Here is a 24,721-nt window from a genome sequence, read left to right as displayed (position 1 = left end):
CACACACACACACACACACACACACACACACACACACACACACACACTTTTCAGTAAGTTAATGTATTTGCCAGCCAGCACAGGCAGCACTGTAGTAGAGAACATGGTACGCAAGTCAGGCAGACCTGGGTTCATACCCTCTTTCTGCCTCTTCATTGTGTGATCTTAGGCAAAATATATTCTAACTCTCAGTTCATTTGTAAATGCTGGTAACACCTACTACCATCGAAGACCGACCAAAGGATTAAAATGAGATGATAAATATGAGGTACTTAAAACAGTGCACAGGGGCGCCTGGGTGGTTCAATCGGTTGAGTATGCAACTTCAGCTCAGGTCATGATCTCACAGTTCGTGAGTTCGAGCCCCCCCGTCAGGCTCTGTGCTCACAGCTCAGAGCCTGGAGTTGCTTCGGATTCTGTGTCTGCCTCTCTCTCTGCCCTTCCCCCACTCACGCTCTCTCTCTCTCTCAAAAATAAATATTAAAAAACATAAAAAAAAAACAGTGCATAACTAACCATGAAATAAACAACTATTATTACTATTACATATGCTAACTTATTTCATCCTAGTAGGTGTGGTATTCCTGCTACACTGGAAGTGTAGTTTAATAACAAAACTCCCAATACATTCCCAAATTTAATTTGCACCAATATGCAATGCAATATACTTCTGGGAGCAATATTTAGTTTTTAATATATTTTTTTAAAAATGTTCAAAAAGATCCAATATTTTAAATTTATTAAGCTATAACATACTATATGTAGATTAATAGTTGTATAGCTTTTCGTTTTGTATCACATTCAATAATTTCTAGGATTTTGAATTAGTTCATTCTTCTCGTTAGTTTTATGAACATGTACAACATTCTCATTACCTGTTTTCAAGCCTATATCTTTTCGAGCCTAGAAACCAAATACAATCCATATCACCAAAAGGGTTTTTTTATACACTTCGTTTTCCCTTTCCAAAGGTGCTTTACTTTTGTGGGGGTGAGTTGGGGAGGGGCAAACAATATTACAGCTAATACTCATTAAAACAGTGAAGATGCACCTCAAAAATCTCAAGAGGAAAAAAACTATTCTAGGCAATAAGACCATGACCACATTGTACACTCAAAAAGTAAAGAACTCATTTCATTTACATTATACACAAGAGCTTCTCCTTTGATCTATTAGACAAAACCTTTCCACCTGCACTTTGCCTACCTGGCCCTCAGCATTACTGACCCTAAATCAGCTGCAGTTTTAACAGTAATAAGCCCTATCTTACATATTAAAAACTATTAGTGCCATGCTTAGGTACTAATATTTCAGCTTAATAAAATAGTTAAGCTTACTGAAAACTTACTGTGTGCTAGGCACTGCACTTAACCACTCTTACACGAATTATTTTACCTAATTAGGGTTATGAGCTCAAATGCCTACAGGGTATTTGAGTAAATGAATAAAGTAAGCTGGGTACAGGAAAAATCAACGGTTCAGAAATACTACAATTAAACTTTATTACTGAATTTCTATAAGCATTTAACATGATACCAACACATATAACACCTGAGGTTAAATATTTCATTGAAACTTAAAAATATAAATTAAGGGTCTGCCTTCTATCCCCTCTCTGCCTTCCAACCCTGTTTCTCTAAACCTTTACAACACAAGTCACAGGCCACAGGGTCCTGTGTGCCAGGGATCAGGAAACACTTTTAGATCCTTGCTGAAACCTCCAAACAGGTGAGTTCTTTGGGCCTTGCCCCCACTCTCTCCCTCACAATGATTCTCAGGCTTGCCTGAGAAAACAATCTATACCTTCCCTCCATGAATAAATGGGTGTCACAAAATAAAAAATAAAACAAAATAAAATGGAAATATTTCATTATCAAATTTTTCTTTTTCACATTCCACAGAGGGCCAAAAACCTGACACCTTTTCTCTGGTCCAAAGGCCAATGTCAAGTCTTTCATTCAGCATTCAATATGCCTTTAACTGGAAAAATATTTAGTTTTATTTTATTTTTTTATTTTTTATTTTTTAAATTTTTTTTTTAACGTTTATTTATTTTTTTTGGGACAGAGAGAGACAGAACATGAACGGGGGAGGGGCAGAGAGAGAGGGAGACACAGAATCAGAAACAGGCTCCAGGCTCTGAGCCATCAGCCCAGAGCCCGACGCGGGGCTCCAACTTACGGACCGCGAGATCGTGACCTGGCTGAAGTTGGACGCTTAACCGACTGCGCCACCCAGGCGCCCCTAGTTTTATTTTAAAAATAGCTGTTCCAGGGGCGTCTGTCTGGCTCAGTCAGTAGAGCATGTGACCCTTGAACTCAGGGTTGTGAGTTCAAGCCCCATGCTGGGTATGGAGCCTACTTAAAACAAAAATAAAAATTAAAAACTAAATAAAAAAACAGCTGTTCCTAAATGGAGGAACTTTCAACAATGAATGGAATCTTTGTTTTAAAAAAGGGTTTATATTTTAGGGTATCTATTCCTGAGATATTTGTAGATCTGCTATTTCAATGTACTCATATTTAGTTTTGAGTACCTTAGTGCCATATGGCTTACACGTTCCATTTGTAGTTCTTCAACTACACAAGTAGTATTCATTGAAAAAGGTAGCTGAACAAGGTTAGTTCACTATCTTATAGTTTGAAAACAGTGTTTTTTTTTGTTTTCTTTCGAACTGAACCTTCAAATCTACAATTGCAAGAATGTAGTTTAGGCCATCATTTTCATGTTTAGAAAATGACCATGGTATAGGAAAGGGGCCAGATTGCTCTTGCCAAATGTTTTCCAAAGACGTAATTCCACAAGGAATGATCAATGACAATCAAACATTTGTGTTTACATAAGTCATAATATCAACTGAAAAAACTGTCTTTGATCCAATCTTTCTATAGGAATTGAGTTGGGAATTTTATCATGGGTGGTAAAAAGTTGATTTCTGGGATGCCTGGGTGGCTCAGTCGGTTAAGCATCCAACTTTGGCTCAGGACATGATCTCACAGTTCGTGAGTTCAAGCCCTGCATCAGCCTCTGTGCTGACAGCTCAGAGCCTGGAGCCTGCTTCTGATTCTGTGTCTCCCTCGCTTTCTGCCCCTCCCCCACTCATGCTCTGTCTCTCTCTTTCTGTGTGTGTGTGTCTCTCTCGAAAATAAACATTAAAAAAATGTTTAAATAAAAAAAGAGTTGATTTCTTTCAAATTAAAGCCAAAATGTCTTCAACAATACACCATTGCCACATAATCTCATCACAGAGCAGACAATCATGTTTGTAGCTCACATGAGTAAAGCATCTAACTAACTGTGTGGTTGAGACCGTGGAAGTGTATGTGGTTCTTAAAACTCATAACATAGTCCATTTTTAACTTTTTAGCTGGCACAAAAACAGACACATAGACCAATGGAATAGAATAGAAACCCCAGAACTAGACCCACAAACGTATGGCCAACTCATCTTTGACAAAGAGGAAAGAACATCCAATGGAAAAAAGACAGCCTCTTTAACAAATGGTGCTGGGAGAACTGGACAGCAACATGCAGAAGGTGGAAACTAGACCACTTTCTCACACCATTCACAAAAATAAACTCAAAATGGATAAAGGACCTGAATGTGAGACAGGAAACCATCAAAACCTTAGAGGAGAAAGCAGGAAAAGACCTCTCTGACCTCAGCCGTAGCAATCTCTTACTCGACACATCCCCAAAGGCAAGGGAATTAAAAGTAAAAGTGAATTACTGGGACCTTATGAAGATAAAAAGCTTCTGCACAGCAAAGGAAACAACCAACAAAACTAAAAGGCAACCAACGGAATGGGAAAAGATATTTGCAAATGACATATCGGACAAAGGGCTAGTATCCAAAATCTATAAAGAGCTCACCAAACTCCACACCCGAAAAGCAAATAACCCAGTGAAGAAATGGGCAGAAAACATGAATAGACACTTCTCTAAAGAAGACATCCGGATGGCCAACAGGCACATGAAAAGATGTTCAGCGTCGCTCCTTATCAGGGAAATACAAATCAAAACCACACTCAGGTATCACCTCACGCCAGTCAGAGTGGCCAAAATGAACAAATCAGGAGACTCTAGATGCTGGAGAGGATGTGGAGAAACGGGAACCCTCTTGCACTGTTGGTGGGAATGCAAATTGGTGCAGCCGCTCTGGAAAACAGTGTGGAGGTTCCTCAGAAAATTAAAAATAGACCTACCCTATGACCCAGCAATAGCACTACTAGGAATTTATCCAAGGGATACAGGAGTACTGATGCATAGGGGCACTTGTACCCCAATGTTCACAGCAGCACTCTCAACAATAGCCAAATTATGGAAAGAGCCTAAATGTCCATCAACTGATGAATGGATAAAGAAATTGTGGTTTATATACACAATGGAATACTACGTGGCAATGAGAAAAAATGAAATATGGCCTTTTGTAGCAACGTGGATGGAACTGGAGAGTGTGATGCTAAGTGAAATAAGCCATACAGAGAAAGACAGATACCATATGGTTTCACTCTTATGTGGATCCTGGGAAACTTCACAGGAACCCATGGGGGAGGGGAAGGAAAAAAAAAAAAGAGGTTAGAGTGGGAGAGAGCCAAAGCATAAGAGACTGTTGAGAACTGAGAGCAAACTGAGGGTTGATGGGGGGTGGGAGGGAGGAGAGGGTGGGTGATGGGTATTGAGGAGGGCACCTTTTGGGATGAGCACTGGGTGTTGTATGGAAACCAATTTGTCAATAAATTTCATATATTTAAAAAAAAAACTTTTTAGTAAAAGCAATTCCTAATGAATAATACAATGAACAAAATTATCTTCTGCATCTCTGTGAAACATTTCTACATTAGTTTAGTAAGTCTAAAATTAACACTGACCATTCGGGCTTAAAGTTAACAATGACCATCACAATAGCGTTATCTATAGTTATGGTTACTAAAATTTTGACAAATCTATATTAAACTTCCTAAGATGTTTCTCAACACTTAACAAGTCATATCCATGCTCATGTCATGGATACTAGTCTAAAAAAATCTTAATCACCTCAAAATTCTCTTGATCCCTTAAATAAATAAAATTTGGTGAGTGGAGTATTTATATCTGTGGCTTCATCGTCTACAATTGAAACTGCCACAAATGATTTAACTTTTCACAAATCGTTTCCTTCTAAGCCTTAATTCAACATGCTGAGCAACAGTATTCCTGGTTAGATTATACTTTCTAAATGCTTTTTAAATGAATGTTTATATTTAATCAAAATTCTTTCACAAAGTTACCATCTGTAAAAGATTTTGATGCCCAGATAATTTCTTCATGTAACATATGACTACATCACAGAGCTGCAATGCTAATTTTAGCTGAAAATAAACACAAATCCTATTGAAATGTTAGTCCTTTTTCTAGTTCATTAAGTTTTTCACCACAATCTCTTCTATATCTTTGCCATAGTTCTTACTAGGATTTGATTCACTACACTTTCCATTCAAGAGAGATAATATCTTACATATTGAATTTACAGAAATATGCGCCACATCCACAAAGTAGTAAACTCTAATGCATTTTTTTTCAACATATGGTCCTCCTGGCATGTCTCATTTTCCCACTTTAGACAGACACATGGGTATGAGAAATATTTTATTTCCCTCTTTAAGAAAAACAGCAAGGCAAGTACAACAATAAAAATGGCAACCTTTAAGCCTGTCCTCAGCATCCAAGAGACAGCAGACTCATGCCATCTCCTGAGGCAGCTAATACTCTCACTCAGTTACAGCAGCTCAAGGTTGCCACATGAGTATGCTGTGGCCACATTTTCTAATGCTTCAATAAAAAGCCAGAAATCTGGATCTTTGTGTAAATCTAATCTTTTTCATATAGGCAACCAATAAAATTCTGAACTACCAAAGTAGCTAGTAAAAACAAACTTTTTTTTTTTTAATGTTTATTTATTTTGAGACAGAGAGAGACAGAGCATGAACGGGGGAGGGGCAGAGAGAGAGGGAGACACAGAATCGGAAACAGGCTCCAGGCTCCGAGCCATCAGCCCAGAGCCTGATGCGGGGCTCGAACTCACGGACCGCGAGATCGTGACCTGGCTGAAGTCGGACGCTTAACCGACCGCACCACCCAGGCGCCCCAAAAACAAACTTTTTAAAATGGTCAAGGCCTAGTTTTGCATACCCAACAAAACACATCTGAGAGAAAAGTTCAAGACTACTAACAAACTTTACGTTCAACCCTCACAACGAATCCTGTGATTTTATCATCCCCGTCTTACAAACGAGGAAACAGAATCTGCAAGAAGTTGCTTGCACAAAGTTATGATATAGCACATCAGAAAGGGTGGGAAGTAGGACTTGAATCCTACTCAAAGGAGTCTAACACCAAAGCCCAAGGTCCTACCAACCTATTTTGTGTGAACATGTAAGGCAGATACATATGAGACACCTAGAAGGCAGACCAACAAGTTCTATATTGATCTATCCTTGTGTCCACATGAAAAAAAAATGGTAGAACCTGAGGGTAAATAAACAGAAAAAAAAGGAACAAACAAGAGTGGGCTGTCTGACCCATCCAGAACAGATCACGACTACATTTGCTTTCATTCTGTATTTTGTATTGCCCCTGATAATCCCCAAGATAGCATTAGCCTTTGTTACATAAAATGTGATTCACAGACACCTGAAGCTAATAAATATAACACTCTATGTTAACTATACTGGAATTAAAATTAAAAATTTAATAAAAATGAAAAAAAATGTGAGTCTTAACAGGCTTCTTCTTACTTATATAACTAAAACCTCGGGTTTTTCAGAGGAAGGAAAGGTGATTGCTAGCTTGAATAATCAGAAGACTTGGTATGCATGTATATATTTATTCATGCAAATGTTTGAAAATGCTTGGGCTATACTTTAGACTTTATTAGATTCACAGAGAAAAGGAGCTCTGAATAAAACTGTTTAAAATACCATCTACCAGCTTGGAGCACTTTTAGGCCTTTGTAACAAGTGACTAGGTTTTAAATTGTATTGCTGATCTGGTTCAAATCTGCTTACAACTAGTTCTCTGAGAAAACATTGCAAAGTTCTCCCCAACAACTCTAACTTACGTCAGATAGGTGCCTCTGGTGTTGACATTCATCATCAAATCCACTCTCTTCATAGGCGTTTCCAAAGTGTTGGTCAAGCTAATGGCACTGGCATTATTCACCAAAATATCAATTCCTGTTTTCAAATAATCAACTTCCTATTAATGCAATTTAAACTTTGTAACAAAAAGAAATAACATTTACACCATATAGTTGAACCCGAAGTTGGTTCACAAATACTTCTTTTAGATAATATGACTGACCAATACGCCAATGCAAGACTCAATAGCTGTGTTAAAACACCCAAGTATTTTCACCGGCACAATGGAGATAGCCAATAGCCAGAGCTTCGCGTGAAACTGTAAGAAGGCTTAGTCCTCAGTGATTTGTAGCTTCCATTCTTATTTGTTCTCTTACCTCCTGGTCTTTCCTCCTTGCCTCCAAGAACCTTAGGTTAACTTCCTTAAAGTTCTCCCTTCTCTCTAGCATCTTTCCAAGGCCTGTCCTCCTTCCAAGCTCACTGACCTCCCTCCTAAGACCCTCACTTAAATAAAAGAGGTCCTTCCTGGTCTTGAGAACTGGGAAAAGAAAAAAGACCTAGAGTGAATTTTCAATTCTAGGTAAATCATCAAAGTATATCAAATTTGTTTTAATAATTCATACACAAAATAAAATTAATTTAGAATAACAATTATTTATGTATATTCTGTCCAGTTCCTCTATATGTAACATATTTTGTTTACAAGTTTAATTACAAGTTTTAGTTAAATAATGTTAAATGAAAATGGTAAAATACAGAAGTATCTTAAACACTTCTCTGTTTCTACATGATTCATAGTTCTTTTTAAAGGGCACTTAATATTCCATCAAATAGAATATCATAACTTCTACTGCTGGGGTTATACTGTTGCAATAAACATTATTTGTTATCCTCTTAACTTTCTTATGCTCCTCTCTCACAGTATGTGGATAATGGCTTAAATAAGTCTAATATACTCACTAAAACATTTTTGTCTTAAGCACCCTTTCTTCATATATAGTAACACTATAACATTTTGATCACATCCTCATTCCCCAATTTCTACATCTTTTTGTAAACAGTTTGTGTTGCTAATGTTTTCTTAAAATGTGTCCTTAGAATAACTTTAGACTCAACTACATTACATTTTATACCTTCATTATAACAAAACTCAAACTCAAGTAAATCACCTGGATATCTGAGACAAGTACCAGGCCCTGTGACTACCAACTTTCTAGAAGGAACATAATGATGGCTGCCTTCACAAGGAGTAAAGACCTGTGAAAAAAAGTTTTTTCTTTTTTTTTATTAATGTTTTATTTATTTTTTTTGAGAGAGAGAGAAAGAGAGAGAGAGACAGCACCAGCAGGTGAGGGGCAGTGAGAGAGGGAGACACAGAATCTGAAATAGGCTCCAGGCTCTGAGCTGTCAGCACAGAGTCCAACATGGGCCTTGAACCCATGAACCAGGAGATCATGACCTGAACTGAAGTAGAACGCTTAACTGAGGCACCCAGGCACCCTTAATTTTTTTTTTAATGTTTATTTTTGAGAGAGAGAGACAGAGCACGAACAGGGAAGGGGCAGAGAGAAAGGGAGACAGAATCCGAAGCAGGCTCCAGGCTCTGAGCTGTCAGGGCAGAGCCTGACACGGGGCTCGAACTCATGGACCATGAGATCATGACCTGAGCCGACAGAAGCTTAACCAACTGAGCCACCCAGGCATTCCCCTATGAAAAGAATTTTTAAATATAGGACATGCTTCTCATTCCACAAAGCTATGAGCTACTCAACCACATCAAAGATAATCATGGAGTGGCTATTCTATATAAGGCTAGGGCCTAAGAGGCAAGAAAGATGATACTCACTAAAGAAGCAGCCAGGTGGGAGCAAAGCAAAATGAGTGTACATCTGAGTGAAACACTGGACTGAGGAGTATATACACCACTTGCATAGAATTACCCTCTTCAGAGAGATGAAGGTAGCAGGGGTTAACCAGTCAACAGATTCCTTAAGCAAATCCAGACTTTATTGACTTCATCTCTCTATGTGACAACAAATGACAAGTATGTTAGCAGAACAAACATCTGGGCCCACAGGCAAAGAAAGGAAATGAGGAACAAAAATATACTGATGTGGTAAGCTCTATTTGACTTGCCAATGCTAAAGAAAAAAAAAATGGCTCCAATCAAGATGTAGGTTAAAATTTCTAAATTCCAAAGGCCCAAATTAAAATGGATTAGGGAACAGTGAAAAATAATACACAAACTGCATATATACGCCAGCTGCAGAAGAAAAAAGTAGCAGGAAAGAATGTTTCTGTGGTTTATGACATAGCATAATTTACTCAAGGCTTGGACAACTCAAGGTGAGGGAAAGCAAGGTGTTAGGGAGCACCCTGTGGTAGAGAACCCTGAGGGCATAGGTTTGAAAGCATTATCAACTGCTCAGGACTTTGTTAAAGACAACTCTCCAGCACAGAGAAATATCAGGAAAAGGTAAAGTCTTCCCAACAGGCAGAATTCACAGGCCTACAGAATTCCAAAACAGAAGGCCACAATAGTAGCAACCACAGTATGCAACTAAAACCAAACAAATAAAAACTAAAGGTGTGGGATCTTTGTGAAAAAAAAAAAAAAAAAAAACAACAAAAAACAAAACAAAAACACAGAGTGGGGGAAAAGGAGCATCTTAGAGGTCATCTCTTATAAATGTGGCATCCACCATAATTATGAGCAGCTGAGTGGTTGAACAGAGCTCCCTCTTTTTTTTTTTTTTTTTTTTTGAAAGAGAGAGAGAAGGAGAGAGAGAGAATCCCATGAGGGGTAGAGAGCAAGAGAGAAGTGGGGCTCGTGTTCACCTGAGACGGGGCTGGAGCTCACCCGAGATTATGACCTGAGCCGAAGTCAGATGCTTAACCAACTGAGCCAACCAGGTGGCCCAACCGGGTTCCCTCTTAATTGTGCATTGTTATGGCAGGAAAGCAGAAGCTGACAGTTAAAAGGAAAGCAAAAAAATTTAAATACATCAAAGTGGATACTAAGGAGGAAGGAAGGAAAACTTAAGACTTCAAAACAGAGATAACTCCACTGCCAATCTATAAATTTATCAAAAAGATAAAAGTGTTTCAGACGCCTCTCTCAATAAAAAGTAGCAAAATATACTGGGAGATTTTTTTTCTTCCTCAAAGGTATGGAAAACACAGCCTCTTAAGTGAAAATTTCTACCAACAGAGTTTAAGTTCAGGGACACAAATGCCAGATCAATAGTATGGATCAACTGGCATCTGAAAACACAGAAGCCAAGATTTCCTTTTGCTCCTTTCATTTCCTCTGTCCTGGAAAAGGAGATCATATGATTCGCAGAACTGGATTAATCCAACATTGAAGATGCTGAAGGAATGATCCCAGAACCAATGGAAGACAATCTATAATGGCTAAATAAGAAATCCAGACCATCCATGTTTCTGAGGGAAAATTCTTTGGCTGGGACAAAACAGAGTATGAAAATTGAAGAGATTTCAATGTGGGTCCTTAAATTCTCTGTGGCAAGAAGAAATTAATTTGTGAGAATTCAATTTCTCTGTAGGAGCCCAATACTGCTCAGTGGAGGTGCATCCCATTTTTGACAGGCATAAATTAATGTGCTATGCTGTCATATACTATAGAATGTGTAAGTCTTTCTGGTGAATCAGGATAGATCGCACAGCTAGAATTCAAGATGGAAGTCAAACAGGGGGTGAATTCTGGGCCTGTACAGTATGGCTTTTAAGCACCTTTAACTAATGTCCTATCTTGACCTAATGTCTCTACATTTCTTGGGACCATACTGACAAGAGCTGAATTGCTGACATTTTCCAGGAGAAAGACAGAAATAAAGACAGGAAGGGCTTAGACAAAGGTGGTGGTGGCTCTCTCTGATATTCTGATGATCTCATTCTCCAGGAAGGATAAACTCACCCTCAGTTGACAGACACAACAGAAAAAACTAACACTGAACTAAATATAGGAGGGGCACCTGGGTGGCCAGTTAAGCGTCCAGCTCTTGATCTCAGCTCCGGTCATGATCTCGTGGTTTGTGAAATCCAGCCTTACGTATGTTGGGCCTTGTGCTAACAAGCATGGAGCCTGCTTGGGATTCTCTCTCCCTCTCTCTTTGCTTCTCTTCCACTCAAGCACATGTGTACTCTATATACATACATACATTAAAAAAAAAAAAAGAACATAGGGAAAGGAAGAGCTCCTGTCTACCCCCTTTCTCTTTCTACTATCTACTTTCTCCCTTAATTCTTCCCTAAAAAGGAATGTTTAAGCTAATCAGGCCAAATCTTAATTAGCACTAATTGGCTACTTTTACTACCAGGTGAAGTTATTTTAGATAAAAGGTCCTGCACATGAACGTGGCTTCCTCTCCTTTCTCTTCCACATGTGTCCCTATCAGTAAGAAATAAATAAATAAAACCAATAATTTTGCATTCTCTTTCTTCTTCTCACATAGGCATTGACATTACTTTGCCAGGTAGGGGTTAAGACTTTGGATTTAAAGATAGAGGCCCCACTTGAGCCAAAGCTGTGTTCTGATCCTTTATAACACAGTGCTCTGCACCGAAGGTTATAAGCACAAGCCACGCTAACAATAAAATATTATCTTGTTTCAATTACCTTGTTGTCAATTATCTTTCATATATACATACAGTCTCTGGAATACTATGGGAGACGGGAAAGAGTGATAATGGTTTGGGCAGGATTTGGACATGGCCAGGTGCCTTGCTATAATACCTTCAAAGCCTTAGCTCAATCCCCAACACCTGCCTTCTAGGAGCTTGTAAACTAACTAAGGAGGAAAAAACCCACTAAGATCTAAAGCAGTACAAGAAGGATCAAAGGAATGATTTAGGAATTCAGAGAAAGAAAAATACACTTCTGATAAGTCGGCAAGGTCAGGAAGAAGGTAAGATTTAACCACAGAAAGGTGGGATTTCAAAAGATAGAGAAGGGAGCATTTCAGGCAGGACTGGAGATGGAGAGGTGGGCACTAGAGAAGCCTCAGGAAGAGGAAGAGAAAAAGAGACAAAATCTTAAGGCAAGGATATGGAAGTAAACTATCTGGGAAGGAGTAAAGCATTTACACAGGGGTATTAAAAAAAAAAAAAATGGAACCAAAAAAAGTCTGTTGAGATCAGAATGCGAAATACCTTGAATGTCAGTAAGTTATCTACACTTTATCCAATAAATACCAAAGAGTCATCAAATGATGGGCTACATTAATTGAGGAGAAGCAAGAAGATGGGATCTGGGAAGCTCATTGATTAGACACATGTATTGTCAAGGGCCTAACTTTATATTGAATGGTAGATTTGTTGTATTATTCAAAATAATTTTTAGCAATAAAAAAAGTCATCAGATGGTTTTAAGCTGCATTTCTACATAACCAAATACTCCTACCTGATGATCCTTCAATGACTTAGAAAATTAAAAAAAATTTTTTTTAATTTAAATTATAGTTACAGTAGTCAATAATTATTTCAGAATTAAGGCACTACCTCCAAATTGCTCCACTGCTTTCTCCACAGCATTATTGATTTGCTGTTCATCTCTCACATCAACAGCACATGGCAAGGCCTTTCCTCCAGCTGCTTCGACTATAAAGAATAAACAAACAAAAACAAAGCATTGAGGCATTCAAATACTAAACTTTCCGTTCTGATATGAATCAAAAGAAATAAGTATCCTATTTTCAGAAAATCAATATAAATAAATATGTCTTAGAACTACTAGTGATTCTACCCTACAGTCGGACAGACTGACTAACCCATATCCAGCCTCAGATTAGAAAAGCCAACTCTATTAAAAAACAAAAAAAAGGGGGCACCTGTATGGCTCAGTCGGTTAAGCATCTGCCTCTTGATTTCGGCTCAGGTCATGAACTCACGGTTCCTGATTCAGAGCCCCTCTGAACTGACAGTGAGGAGCCTGCTTGGGTTTCTCTCTCTCCTTCTCTGTCTCCTCCCCCTGCTCGCTCGCTCGCGCTCTCTCTCTCTCTCTCTCTCTCGCTCTCTCTCTTAAAAAAAAAAAAGGGCAAGTAAAAAATATCCTATTAAAAAGAAAAAAAGGGAAGGTAATTTAAAAAACCTTTATTATGAAAAATTTCACAAAAAATATACAACACAAAGAATAGTATAATAAACTACCATGAATCTATCACTTATTAATGATTATTAATGCTTTGCCAGGTGTTTGAGTTGTTTAATTTTTCTACCCCCGATCCTGTTTTGTTTTTGGCTGGTATGTATTTTAAAACAAATCTCAGGCATCGTTTCACTCTTATGTGTTCCCCTAACATAACCACAATGCTATAAACATGACTAACAAAACTAGCATTATTAACCAAAGTTGAATTTTAAGCCCTCCCTCCCGGTACTGTGTCTAGCACAATGCCTTGAATATAAACACTTGATAACTGTGAACTGAAAGTATTAAGATAATGACTTTCAAATGGCACAGAGAATAAATAACATGGAGAGCTTTCTCGAAGTGCTCACATCATCCACCTCTCCATTTCCACTCCCCCATTTTCTGCGTAGATCCAAGAACAACTGCCCTCAAGAGACATGATTTTTAATGGGAGTCTCTCACATCGCTCAAAAGTGATGGGAAAAAAAGTTTCTGAATCACTGCCCTCAGCTGACAAGATACTTCTTTAACCAGATAAAATGATTTTTAGGGTACCTTTCCAATAGCTACAATTAAACTCTCCAGTAAATTCTCTATGTATTGAAACCATGGTTAGGACATTTCATGAAATGGCACTGTCACATTCACTCACTTTCTTCAGCAGCAGTATAGATTGTGCCTGGGAGTTTGGGGTGTGCTTGGGTGGTCTTCGCAGCAATGACAATGTTTGCTCCGTCCTTTGCTGCTTTCAACGCAATAGCTTTGCCAATGCCACGGCTGGCACCTGTGATAAAAACCGTACATCCTGCTAGCTTCCTACAACAGAACAAATATGACCTTATAAGAAGCTCAATGTTTTAATTACTTATTAGTAACAGGAACTTCTGCATATTTCACATACGTATGTTTCCCCTTCTGAAACTTTCTCTGAACCTTCCTCCTTCCCTCCCTGATAGCTAATAATTCTGTGATATTGCCACTGCTGTAATATTATAACGGCTGTTGGCCAGTCTTGATATGACTTGGCAATCAAAATCTGCTCAGATACAAGTAAATCTTAAGAAATAAGGAATTATTAACCTATATAGACATGTATTTTTTTCCCCACAGAAAAAGTGTTAACAAAGCTTATTTTTGAGTGGTGGTATTATGAACAAATTTTATCATATTTTTATATTTTTCAGGATTTTTCAAATTTTCTACAATGAATACAAACCCACTTAAAAGAAATTATCTGGGGGTGTCTGGGTTTAAGCATCCAACTCTTAATTTTGGCTCAGGTCATGATCTCAGGGTTTGTGACTTCAAGCCCCGCATCAGGGTCTGCACTGACAGCATTCTCTCTCTCTCCCTCTCTCTCTGCCCCTCTCCTACTCATGCTCTCTCAAAATAAATAAATAAACATTAAAAAAAAAAAAGAAATTAGCTGAAAGCAAATAATTGTATAATGGATGCTCATCATTGCTCTAATAGCCAGAGTGGAAACAATGTAAATATCCAACTGATGAATGGATAAACTGCAGCATATCCATACAATGGAATAAATTCAACAGTAAAAAGGAAGTAAGTACTGATCCGTGCTAAATGGGTGAAACTTGAGAATATTATGCAAGTGAAAGAAGCTAGTCACAAAGGACCACACATTGTATGATTCCATTTATATGAAATGTCCAGAACAGGCAAATCTATTGAGACATGAGGACAGTGGTTGCCTAGGGCTGGGGGCAGGAGTAGTTGGGAGTTGAGAGCTGAGGGGTGTGGGGTCTCTTGTGAAGATGATAAAAACGTTTTAAAAATTGTGGTGTTGGTTGCACAAGTCTGTTAATTTACTAAAAAACATTGAATAGTATACTTTAAAAGGATGAATTGTGTGGTAGGTGAATCACATCTCAATAAAGTTGTTAAACAAACAAAACTAAAAGACTGGCAAAGAGCTCAGAGTACTGATGGAAATTCTCTGACCCAACTGTACTGAGGAAAGTTCTCTGTGCCCATTCATCTTTACATTCATCTACCATAACTTTTTTTTGTTAAGTTTATTTATTTTGAGAGAGAGCGCGGGTGCATGTGAACATGAGTGGGGGAGGGGCAGAGAGAGAGAGAGAGAGAGAGGGAGTGAGAGAATCCCAAGCAGGCTCCCTGCTGTCAGTGCAGAGCTCGATCTCATGAACTGTGAAGATCATGATCTGAGCCAAAATCAAGAGTCAGACAAGTAACTGATTGAGCCACCCAGGCACCCCCATCTGTCTTAACTTTAAACTTTCTATTTACTTAGGTGTTAGGCGGGAAGGAAACATCTAAAATAAAATCAGGTAGGGCATGTCTAGGTAGCTCAGTCTGTTGAGTGTCTCTCTCTTTTTTTTTAATCTTTTAATGTTTATTATTTTTGAGAGACAGAGAACAAGTGAGGGAGGGGCAGAGAGAGAGGGAGACACAGAATTTGTAGCAGGCTCCAGGCTCTGAGCTGTCAGCACAGAGCCCGACGAGGGCCTCCAACTCATGAACTGTGAGATCGCGACCCAAGCTGAAATCAGACGCCTAACCGACTGAGCCACCCAGGCGACACGAGTGTCTTAATAAAAATGTTAAAAAAATTTTTTTTTAATAAAAATTTTTTTCAACGTTTATTTATTTTTGAGACAGAGAGAGACAGAGCATGAACGGGGGAGGGTCAGAGACAGAGAGAGACACAGAATCCGAAACAGGCTCCAGGCTCTGAGCTGTCAACACAGAGCACGATGCGGGGCTTGAACTCACAGACCGCGAGATCATGACCTGAGCCGAAGTCGGACGCCCAACTGACCGAGCCACCCAGGCGCCCCTGATAAAAATTTTTTAAAAATGCTTACTCATTTTTGAGGAGAAGGAGAGCACACACTCAAGCAGAGGAAGGGGGAAGAGATAAAGGGAGACAGAGGATCCAAGCAGGCTCTGCACTGCCAGCCCAGAGCCCGATGCAGGGCTCGAACTCAGGAGAGTTCATAACCTGAGCCAAAGTCGGATACTTAACTGACTGAGCCATCCAGGCACCCCTCATGCCTTATTTATTCGAAAAACTGTTCCCAGATGGAAGGTCAGAAATGCAAGAAGACATTAAAACCAAAAAGACTAAAACAAAACACACACACACAAAAAAAAAACCCACAAAAACACTGGTAAATTAAGAACAGAAATCAATTAATGTATTTATAATAATTAGTAATAACATAAATAATAAATAATACTTGTATGGTTAAAGAATTAAAATGTATTGTTACAATAACGTAAGTTTAAAACAGAGTGATTAGAGTTAAAGTTTTGTAGATCCTTACAGTGTTTGAGGGAGTGGTAAAATGTTATTTACTTTAGAGATTTTAAGTTATTTACACGTTAAAATTTCTACATTAAGTGGCACCTGGGTGGCTCAGCTGGTTAAGCATCTGACTTTGGCTCAGGTCATCTCACCATTCATGAATTCAAACCCCCACATTGGCTCTCTGCTGTCAGCACAGAGCCTGCTTTGGATCCTCTGTCCCCTTCTTCCTCTGCTCCTCCCCTGCTCACACTTTCTCTTTCTCAAAAATAATAAATTTAAAAAAACATTAGGGGTGCCTGGGTGGCTCAGTCGGTTAAGCGTCCAACTTTGGCTCAGGTCATAATCTCGCAGTTTGTGGGTTCAAGCCCCAGGTCGGGTTCTGTGCTGACAGTGCGGAGCCTGGAGCCTGCTTCAGATTCTGTGTTGCCCTCTCTGACCCTCCCCTACTCGTGCTCTCTTTCTCTCTCTCAAAAACAAATAAACATTAAAATTTTTTTTAAAAAACAGTAAAAAATTTATACATTAAATGTGATAAATAGAAATCCCAGACCTTGGGGCACCTGGGTGGCTCAGTCAGTTAAAGTATCCAACTCTTGATTTTAGCTCAGGTCATCACCTCACAGTTTTGTGGGATCTAGGCCCACGTCGGGCTCTGCACTGATCCTGCGGAGCTTGCTTGGGATTCTCTCCCTTTCTCTCTCTTTGCCCCTCCCCTGCTCACACTCTGTCTCTCTCAAAAGAAATAAACTTTGGGGCGCCTGGGTGGCGCAGTCGGTTAAGCGTCCGACTTCAGCCAGGTCACGATCTCGCGGTCCGGAGTTCGAGCCCCGCGTCGGGCTCTGGGCTGATGGCTCAGAGCCTGGAGCCTGTTTCCGATTCTGTGTCTCCCTCTCTCTCTGCCCCTCCCCCGTTCATGCTCTGTCACTCTCTGTCCCAAAAATAAGTAAATGTTGAAAAAAAAAATTAAAAAAAAAAAAAAGAAAGAAAGAAACCTTAAAAAATTATAAAAAAGAAAAAAGAAATTCCAGACCTGGACAGTTTTGGGAGACAAGGATGGGATGCTGACAGACGTATGGCTTTCTACAAGAAAAAGGACAAGAACGCCAGGAGCCAGCTTAGGGGATATGAAAAAAACCCCAGTAACACACTCTTGCCCAAGGCAAAGGGGGAGAGTAAGGATCTTCATCTGTTCTCTTAAGGAAGCAGACCAACTAGAAGAAGGTATATACTATAAGTTACAACAGTATTTGAATTATTGTACTAATATCTCTCTCCTCCAATAATAAATCTACTAAGTTCAAGTTCTCTTTATATTTCTTTTGATAGACCAAATCCCTCACAAGGTATACAAATTACTATGTTAAAAATTATTTCTTTTTCTCTGTATATTTGGGATAAATTTGATATATAGTTAACTTCCTTTGTTAATGTTTGCATTCCATTTTAGCTTATTTTCCCTCATCTTTAGTGAAGGATGTTGTAAAACACAGACATGGTTTAAAAGTTACAACCTTATAAAAAAAAAAAAGTTACAACCTTATAAATATGTACACTCAAATCTCTTACCTGTAGGTAACCAGCTTCAATTACTTCTGGCTTCTTATCCTTGTAGTTCTTTTTTCAAAATATGCAACTACACACATGTATGTATAAAAACACATTGTGTGTGTGTGTAATTTTCCCTTTTTTATACAAAAGGTAGTATATACATAGACTTTTTTTTTTAATTTTTTAAATGTTTATTTATTTTTGAGAGAGAGATAGAGCATGAGCTGGGGGGGGAGGGGGGGCCAGAAAGAAAGGGAGACACAGACTCCGAAGCAGGCTCCAGGCTCTGAGCTGTCAGCACAGAGCACAATGTGGGGCTTGAACTCACAAACCGTGAGATCACCACCTGAGCTAAAGTCAGATGCTTAACCGATGGAGCCACCCAGCCTCCCACCATAGACTTTTTTTTTTTTTTTTGAGAGAGAGAGAGCTTGTGCATGCTAGTGGGGGAGGGGCAGGGAAAGGGAGGGAGAGGAAGAGAATACTAAGCAGGCTCTGCACTCTCAGCAGGGAGCCCAAAGCAGGGCTCAGGGCTGGAACTCACAAACCTGAGATCACCCTCTGACCCGAAATCAACTGACCCACCCAAGTGCAGGGGCATAGACTATTAAAGTGATTTTTTTAGTCTAAGTATTAACATGAAAATGTCTTAACTGTTGCTTTAGAAGCTCCATCCCTTTGCCTTTGGTCTAGCTGGACTGATTCCCAGTAGGATAAAGGACATTTTTCTCCTCACACTGAATCTAAACTTGTGAATGGCTAAAACTTGCTAATGTAGAATTAATCTACACCACAGTTTACCAAACTTCTCTGGTATCTCAAAATCAGAGTCAATGTGATGAAATTTTTATTAACAATTTTTAAAAAGAAAAACAATAACTTAAAAAAAAACTATACAAGTTACTCTAAAGTTCGTTTAGAAAAATAAACATCCAAGAATAACCAGGAAAATTCTGAAAAAAGAAAAAAATTCAAATGAGACAGAAACCACCCTTCCCAAATATTTAAACATTTTATAAAACTAGAGTAATTAAAATAGTTGGGTAATAGTGCATGAATAGACACACTAATGTAATAAAACAGAAAATCCAGAAACAGATCCTTATACATACAAGAATTCAATATATGATAGATGTGGAGTTTCTAACAGAAAAAAAGATTAGTCAGTCAATGGTACTAATACAACTGTGCAGCCAGCCATTCACCTCGGGTGGATGAAAAATCTGAGTAAAAATGAAAGTAATACAAGTAAAAATACTAGAAGAATACTTACCAATTCAAAAGAAAATCCTAGTTTAAGATGGCCTTATAGGTTGTCACAAAACCACAAAGCCTTAAATGATTAACTCTGACTTAGTAAAAACATGTTTTTTCATGATAAACAAATAGTATAATCAAAATCAAGACACAGTGGAAAAAAATCCAAAAATATTTGTACCACATATGATAAATTTTTTTCAAATAGCACTCTCAGAGATCAATAAAACCTAATTGTGGGGGCACCTGGCTGGCTTAGTCAGAAGAGCCTGCAATTCTCAATCTCATGGTGGTGAGTTTGAGCCCCGTGTTGGGTGTAGAGATTACTAAAAAAAATAATAAAAACTACAAACAAACAAACAAACAAACCTAACTGTGTAAGCCAGAAAAAGAAAAGACACTCAGGTGGCTTTAAATCAGAATTTCTCATCTGTACTGCTAACATTTTGGACAAGGTTAAGTCTTTGTTGTACAGGGCTATCCATCCTGTGCATTGCAGGATATTTACCAGCATTCCAGGACTCTAAAGATCCAACAGCATGCACCCCCACGCATACACAATTAGGACAACCAAAATGTTCCCAGATATTGCCAAATGTCCTATGAAGGTCAAGTTGGTAAAAAGATCCTCATCCTCGCTCGTGATGCAAAATTTAACTGTAACGAAGTGTCATTTTTTTTTTCAATTAGGTTTTTATTATCAAACATTTTGTTGTTTGCCAACATGTTGGATTAGAAAATTTCATTCATCCTTTTTACTTCTTTGGAGTGCTAAGGGTATCAGCCATCAAAGTATATCAGCCATATACTTTTTCATTCAGGAACTTCACTTCCAGGAATTTATTATATAGACACACTCAAATATGTGCAAACAGTGGATACAAGGATAATCATTGCAGCAAATATGCAGTAACAAAAACCTAGAAATGATCTGGTATTCAATGACAGGGGACTGGGTAAATAAATTATGGTACATCAATACGATACCATGTAACTACCAAAAGAAAAAATCCACATATACATACCTAAAATGTGTGTCCCAATACATATTATGTAAAAATGGCAAGGCCCAGAAGGGAGTTTGCTACTATTTTTAAAAGTGTGTGTGTGTGTGTGTGTGTGTGTGTGTGTGTGTGTGTTTAAGGTAGTGTGCAAATGTTTATAAATGCATAGACTATCTCTGGAAACAAACCAGAGTAACTGGGGGACTGAATGTTAAGGATGAGAAAACACACTTTTTACCTTAACCATTAGAGCTGCTTAAGTCTTTTTGTCATGTGCCTGTATCTTTCAAGCAAATTACAAAACAGACATGTCACTCAGCTCAAGACACCTACACTTTACAAAAACAGACAACAGAATGGTGGTTGCCAGGGTCTGGAGAGAAAGAAGGAGTTGTTTAATGGGTATAGAGTTTGTTTTGCAAATTGAAAAAAGTTCTGGAGATTGGCTGCAGATAATGTGAATCTACCTAACACTACTGCACACTTAAAATTGTGGCTGCGTGGCTCAGTCCATTAAGCCTCCGACTTCAGCTCGGGTCATGATCTCACAGTTTGTGAGTCCAAACCCCACCTTGGGGTTTGTGTAAACAGCTCAGAACCTGGAGCCTGTTTCATGTTCGGTGCCTCCCTCTCTCTCTGCCCCTCCCCCACTTGCGTTTTCTCGCTCTCTCTCTCAAAAATAACCATTTTTAAAAAACGGTTAAGATGATAGATACTGTTATGTGTATTTTACCACAATGTTTAAAAAACTTAAGTGCACCGTCCCCCCCAAAAAGATACCCATACTTTAAGATTAGTTTAATTTGTTACTCATTTGAAAATCACTTTTTAAACACCCCATTATTATTTCATTATTCCAGAATTGAGCGTTCAGGAAAAGTGAAGACTCACTGGCGGTGCAGCGTTCCAGTGACCCTTCACCTAGAGCTTGAAAGACTTCACAAGCCACGGAGAAACCCACGGAAGGGCCCGCCCCGCGAGTGGTGGGGTAACGCACTCTGGATCCTTTACGTTTGAGAGAGATTTACACGTGGCTGCCACCCCGAAGTACATAACTCCGGGTTACTTTCACGCTCGTCACCGCAGATTCCATGAACACCGCGTCCAGCGCAGACCAGCACTCCAAGGAGCGCCCTCCCACCCCGGGAACCCCAGCCATCCACTCCAGCCTAGCCGCGCACCACGCCCCTTACCCGGTCTCCTCCCGCGGCGCCCCCATCCCCTTACCCGGTGTTGGGTAACATGACTTTCCTAGGGCAAAAGTGGTGGCGACAGCAATGGCAGCAGCGGCAGAGAGCGGCGTGCGAGGGGCGGGCCTTCCCTCCTCATTTACGCCAGTCCCCCGAGGCCCCACCCCGAGGCCTGCGGGGAACGGGCCCTTCAAGCACTCGCAGATCTCTGAGTGCGCCTGCGCACGCAGTGGGCCTCCTGGCTCTCGGAGCTAGTTTCCTCCTTCCCCGGCCTGGCCCCTGGAAACTAGCTCTCTGCGCAAGCGTCGGGAAAGGCAACTCCACCCCACCTCACTCGCGGGGCTCTGCGGTGACAATCGGTCTCCCGTCGGCGTCAGCCGCTACGCACTATTTTTCCGGCTCTGTGAAGGCCTCCTAGGCGCAGCGCTTCGTTCCTGCGCCGGTGGGGTGGCCGTTTTGAGTCGTGCACTAGGGACCTTGAAGGCTAGGGTGCGGCTTCTCCTCTGCAGACACTGAGCTGCGAGTACTTGGCTCTCCCTCTTCTCTCCCTCTATGACCCGAACCTGGGAGCCTGTCCAGCTGCATGCGCTCCGTCGAATTTCCCCTAGTAGGAACCAGTTTTCCTCGGCAGGTACTTTTCTGCCAGAAGCCGGCCAGCGTCGCATTTGGACTCTCCCATGGAATCTGGACTGAAGCCTGCCGACCTCACCCAGCTCTACATAGCCTTGTGATGAGCAGCAGCTTCTGGGTCAGAACTCTGCAGGAGTCTTGCGGAAGAATGCATAGTTAGCTCTGGTCTCGTAGAAGGAACATCCAAACTCAGTGCTGGAAGAAGGTGAATTCTGGGATCTTGTATTGCCTTTTTTTACAAATAAAGTTTTAATTTAAATTCCAGTTAATATACAGTGTATGTAATATTAGCTTCAAGTTGTACAGTATGGTGATTCAACACTTCCATACAACTCCCAGTGCTCATCACAGCAAGTGCACTGCAGTATTGCTTTTGGTAGTATCTTTGGACATTAGTTAGCTACACTAATGAACTAAAGACCAACATATTTTTAGGGAGACATGAAGAAATTTTATTTTGAAATGATACAACAGGGCGATGAGGTTGTTATCTGAGGACTAGTTAAACTAGCTTGGAGGTGGGGTATGTACTCTACCATTTACTGCAAACCCTAAACGGCTCTATTCATGTATATCTCTTGCCTGCCTCCTATAGGTATTTGAATTGACGATCTATGATATTGTCCTTAGAGACAACAGAAGAATTTCTTTATTCAATAAATATCAGCATCTAGTGCATGCTGGTCACTGTCGAGATGCAGCAGGACAAAAAAGACAAGGTCAGCCTACGTGGGAGGAATGAGGAGTGGCCAGTGTGTTGTTTAGAATGTTGTAAATATTAGGTGTTTCAAAAAGAGTTGATAGGGACTGTTAGATGAAAAGCTTACTCTCCACTCAAGGAAGTGAAAAGACAACCTGCGGAATGGGACAAAATATTTGCAATTCATATATCCAGTAAAGTCTGGTAACCAGAATATATAAAGAACTCTTACAACTCAGCAACAAAAACATGAAAAACACAACTAAAAAGTGAACAAAGAATCTGAATAGACATTTCTTCAAAAAAAATATGCAAGTGGTCAGCAAGCATATGAAAAGATGTCCAACAACAATCGTTACTAGGGAAATGCAAATCCAAACTACAATGAGACTCCATTTTACATACACTAGGCTAGCTATAATAGAAAATATGGAAAATAACAAATGTTAGCCAGGATGTGGAGAAAATGGAACTCTCTGGGCTCCTGGGTGGCTCAGTTGGTTAAGCGTCTGACATAAGCTCAGGTCATGATCTCACGGTTTGGGAGTTTGAGCCCTGCATCAGCTGTGCACTGATAGGGTGTAGCCCGCTTGGAATTCTCTCTCTCTCCCCCACCCCCTCAAAATAAACAAATAAAAATAAATAAATAAAGTGGAACTCTCATACATGGTTGGTGAGAATGTGAAAAGGCACAAACCACTTTGGGAAACTGTTTTGCAGCTCCTTAAGTTACCACCTACTGGATATCCATATGCAAAAGAGCAGTTACATTTTTTGGGTACCTGGGTGGCTCAGTGGGTTAAGCATCAGACTCTTGGTTTCGGCTCAGGTTATGATCTCACAGTTCCTGGTTTCAGCTCAGGTCGTGATCTTCCTGAGTTCAAGCCCTACATCGGGGTCTGTTCAAACAGTGCAGAGCCTGCTTGGGATTCTTTCTGTCTCCCTCTCTCTGCCCCTCCCTTGCTTGTGCTCTCTCACTCTCTCTAAAAAAAAAAAAAAAAGAAAGAAAAAAAAGAAAAAAGAGCAATTCCACTTTGAGATTTATACCCAAAGAGAAAGAACCACCAGATGGCACTGTTTTTTTAAAATTCAGAATTCTATAAAGCAAAATGTTAATTTATTAACAATATTATGGTATAATATAATCTGACTTGCATTAAGGCAAAAATAGCATGAAGAGCTACAGGGCTCCCATAAAGGGGAAATAGGATGTATAAATTTTAAATTCCTTAAAGAAAATGCTTTGTATAATTAAAAAACAGGATGTGATATTCTAGGGGCTCCTGGGTGGCTCAGTTGGTTAAGCATCCGACTTCAGCTCAGATCACAGTCTCACAGTTCATGAGTTTGAGCCCTGCATTGGGCTCTGTGCTGACAGCTCAGAGCCTGGAGCCTGCTTCGGATTCTGTGTCTCCCTCTCTCTGCTGCTCCCCCACTCATGCTCTGTCTCTCTCTGTCTCAAAAATAAACATTAAAAAAATTTTTTTAATAAAAAATAAACAGGATGTGATATCCTAATTCATCTTATATTATTATTTAAGTTAATTACTAATTAATTACTTTTACCAACATTAAGAAGTAATTTTCAAACACATGGGAAGTTGAAAATGTATACTTAAATTGAAATACTAAAAGACATGACACTGAGAACAACTTTAATCTTAAGTTATTGAATAAGGACTCTTCTAACCCTATGTTGCATAAGAATATATATTTTTAAGTGTGTAATGCAGTAACATTCATGTTTGTTGGCCACATCCACATAAAGAAAGATATTTTCATCCAGATCCAGTAAACACAATTTTCTATTTTATTGAATCTATTATAT

The 24,721-nt window shown here is 39.5% G+C and overlaps 1 protein-coding gene across 1 annotated transcript in view; it reads right to left on the bottom strand.

Annotated features, from left to right (window-relative positions):
- The window catches only part of HSDL2 (hydroxysteroid dehydrogenase like 2), a 65,984-nt gene extending 44,151 nt beyond the window's left edge, over positions 1 to 21,833 (bottom strand). The window contains exons 1-4 of the mRNA XM_040481970.1: positions 21,601 to 21,833; positions 13,922 to 14,085; positions 12,639 to 12,737; positions 7,100 to 7,214 (exon numbers count right to left, since the gene is read on the bottom strand). Coding sequence (XP_040337904.1) covers positions 7,100 to 7,214; positions 12,639 to 12,737; positions 13,922 to 14,085; positions 21,601 to 21,617 — 395 coding nt within the window. The 5' untranslated portion in view covers positions 21,618 to 21,833. The remainder of the gene's footprint in view (positions 1 to 7,099; positions 7,215 to 12,638; positions 12,738 to 13,921; positions 14,086 to 21,600) is intronic.
- Between the last annotated feature and the right edge of the window lie 2,888 nt (positions 21,834 to 24,721).

The sequence above is a fragment of the Herpailurus yagouaroundi genome, unplaced genomic scaffold (assembly GCF_014898765.1).
Source record: "Herpailurus yagouaroundi ecotype Mexico unplaced genomic scaffold, PumYag 160, whole genome shotgun sequence".
NCBI lineage: Eukaryota > Metazoa > Chordata > Mammalia > Carnivora > Felidae > Herpailurus > Herpailurus yagouaroundi.
This window is presented reverse-complemented; position numbering and strand designations above follow the sequence as displayed.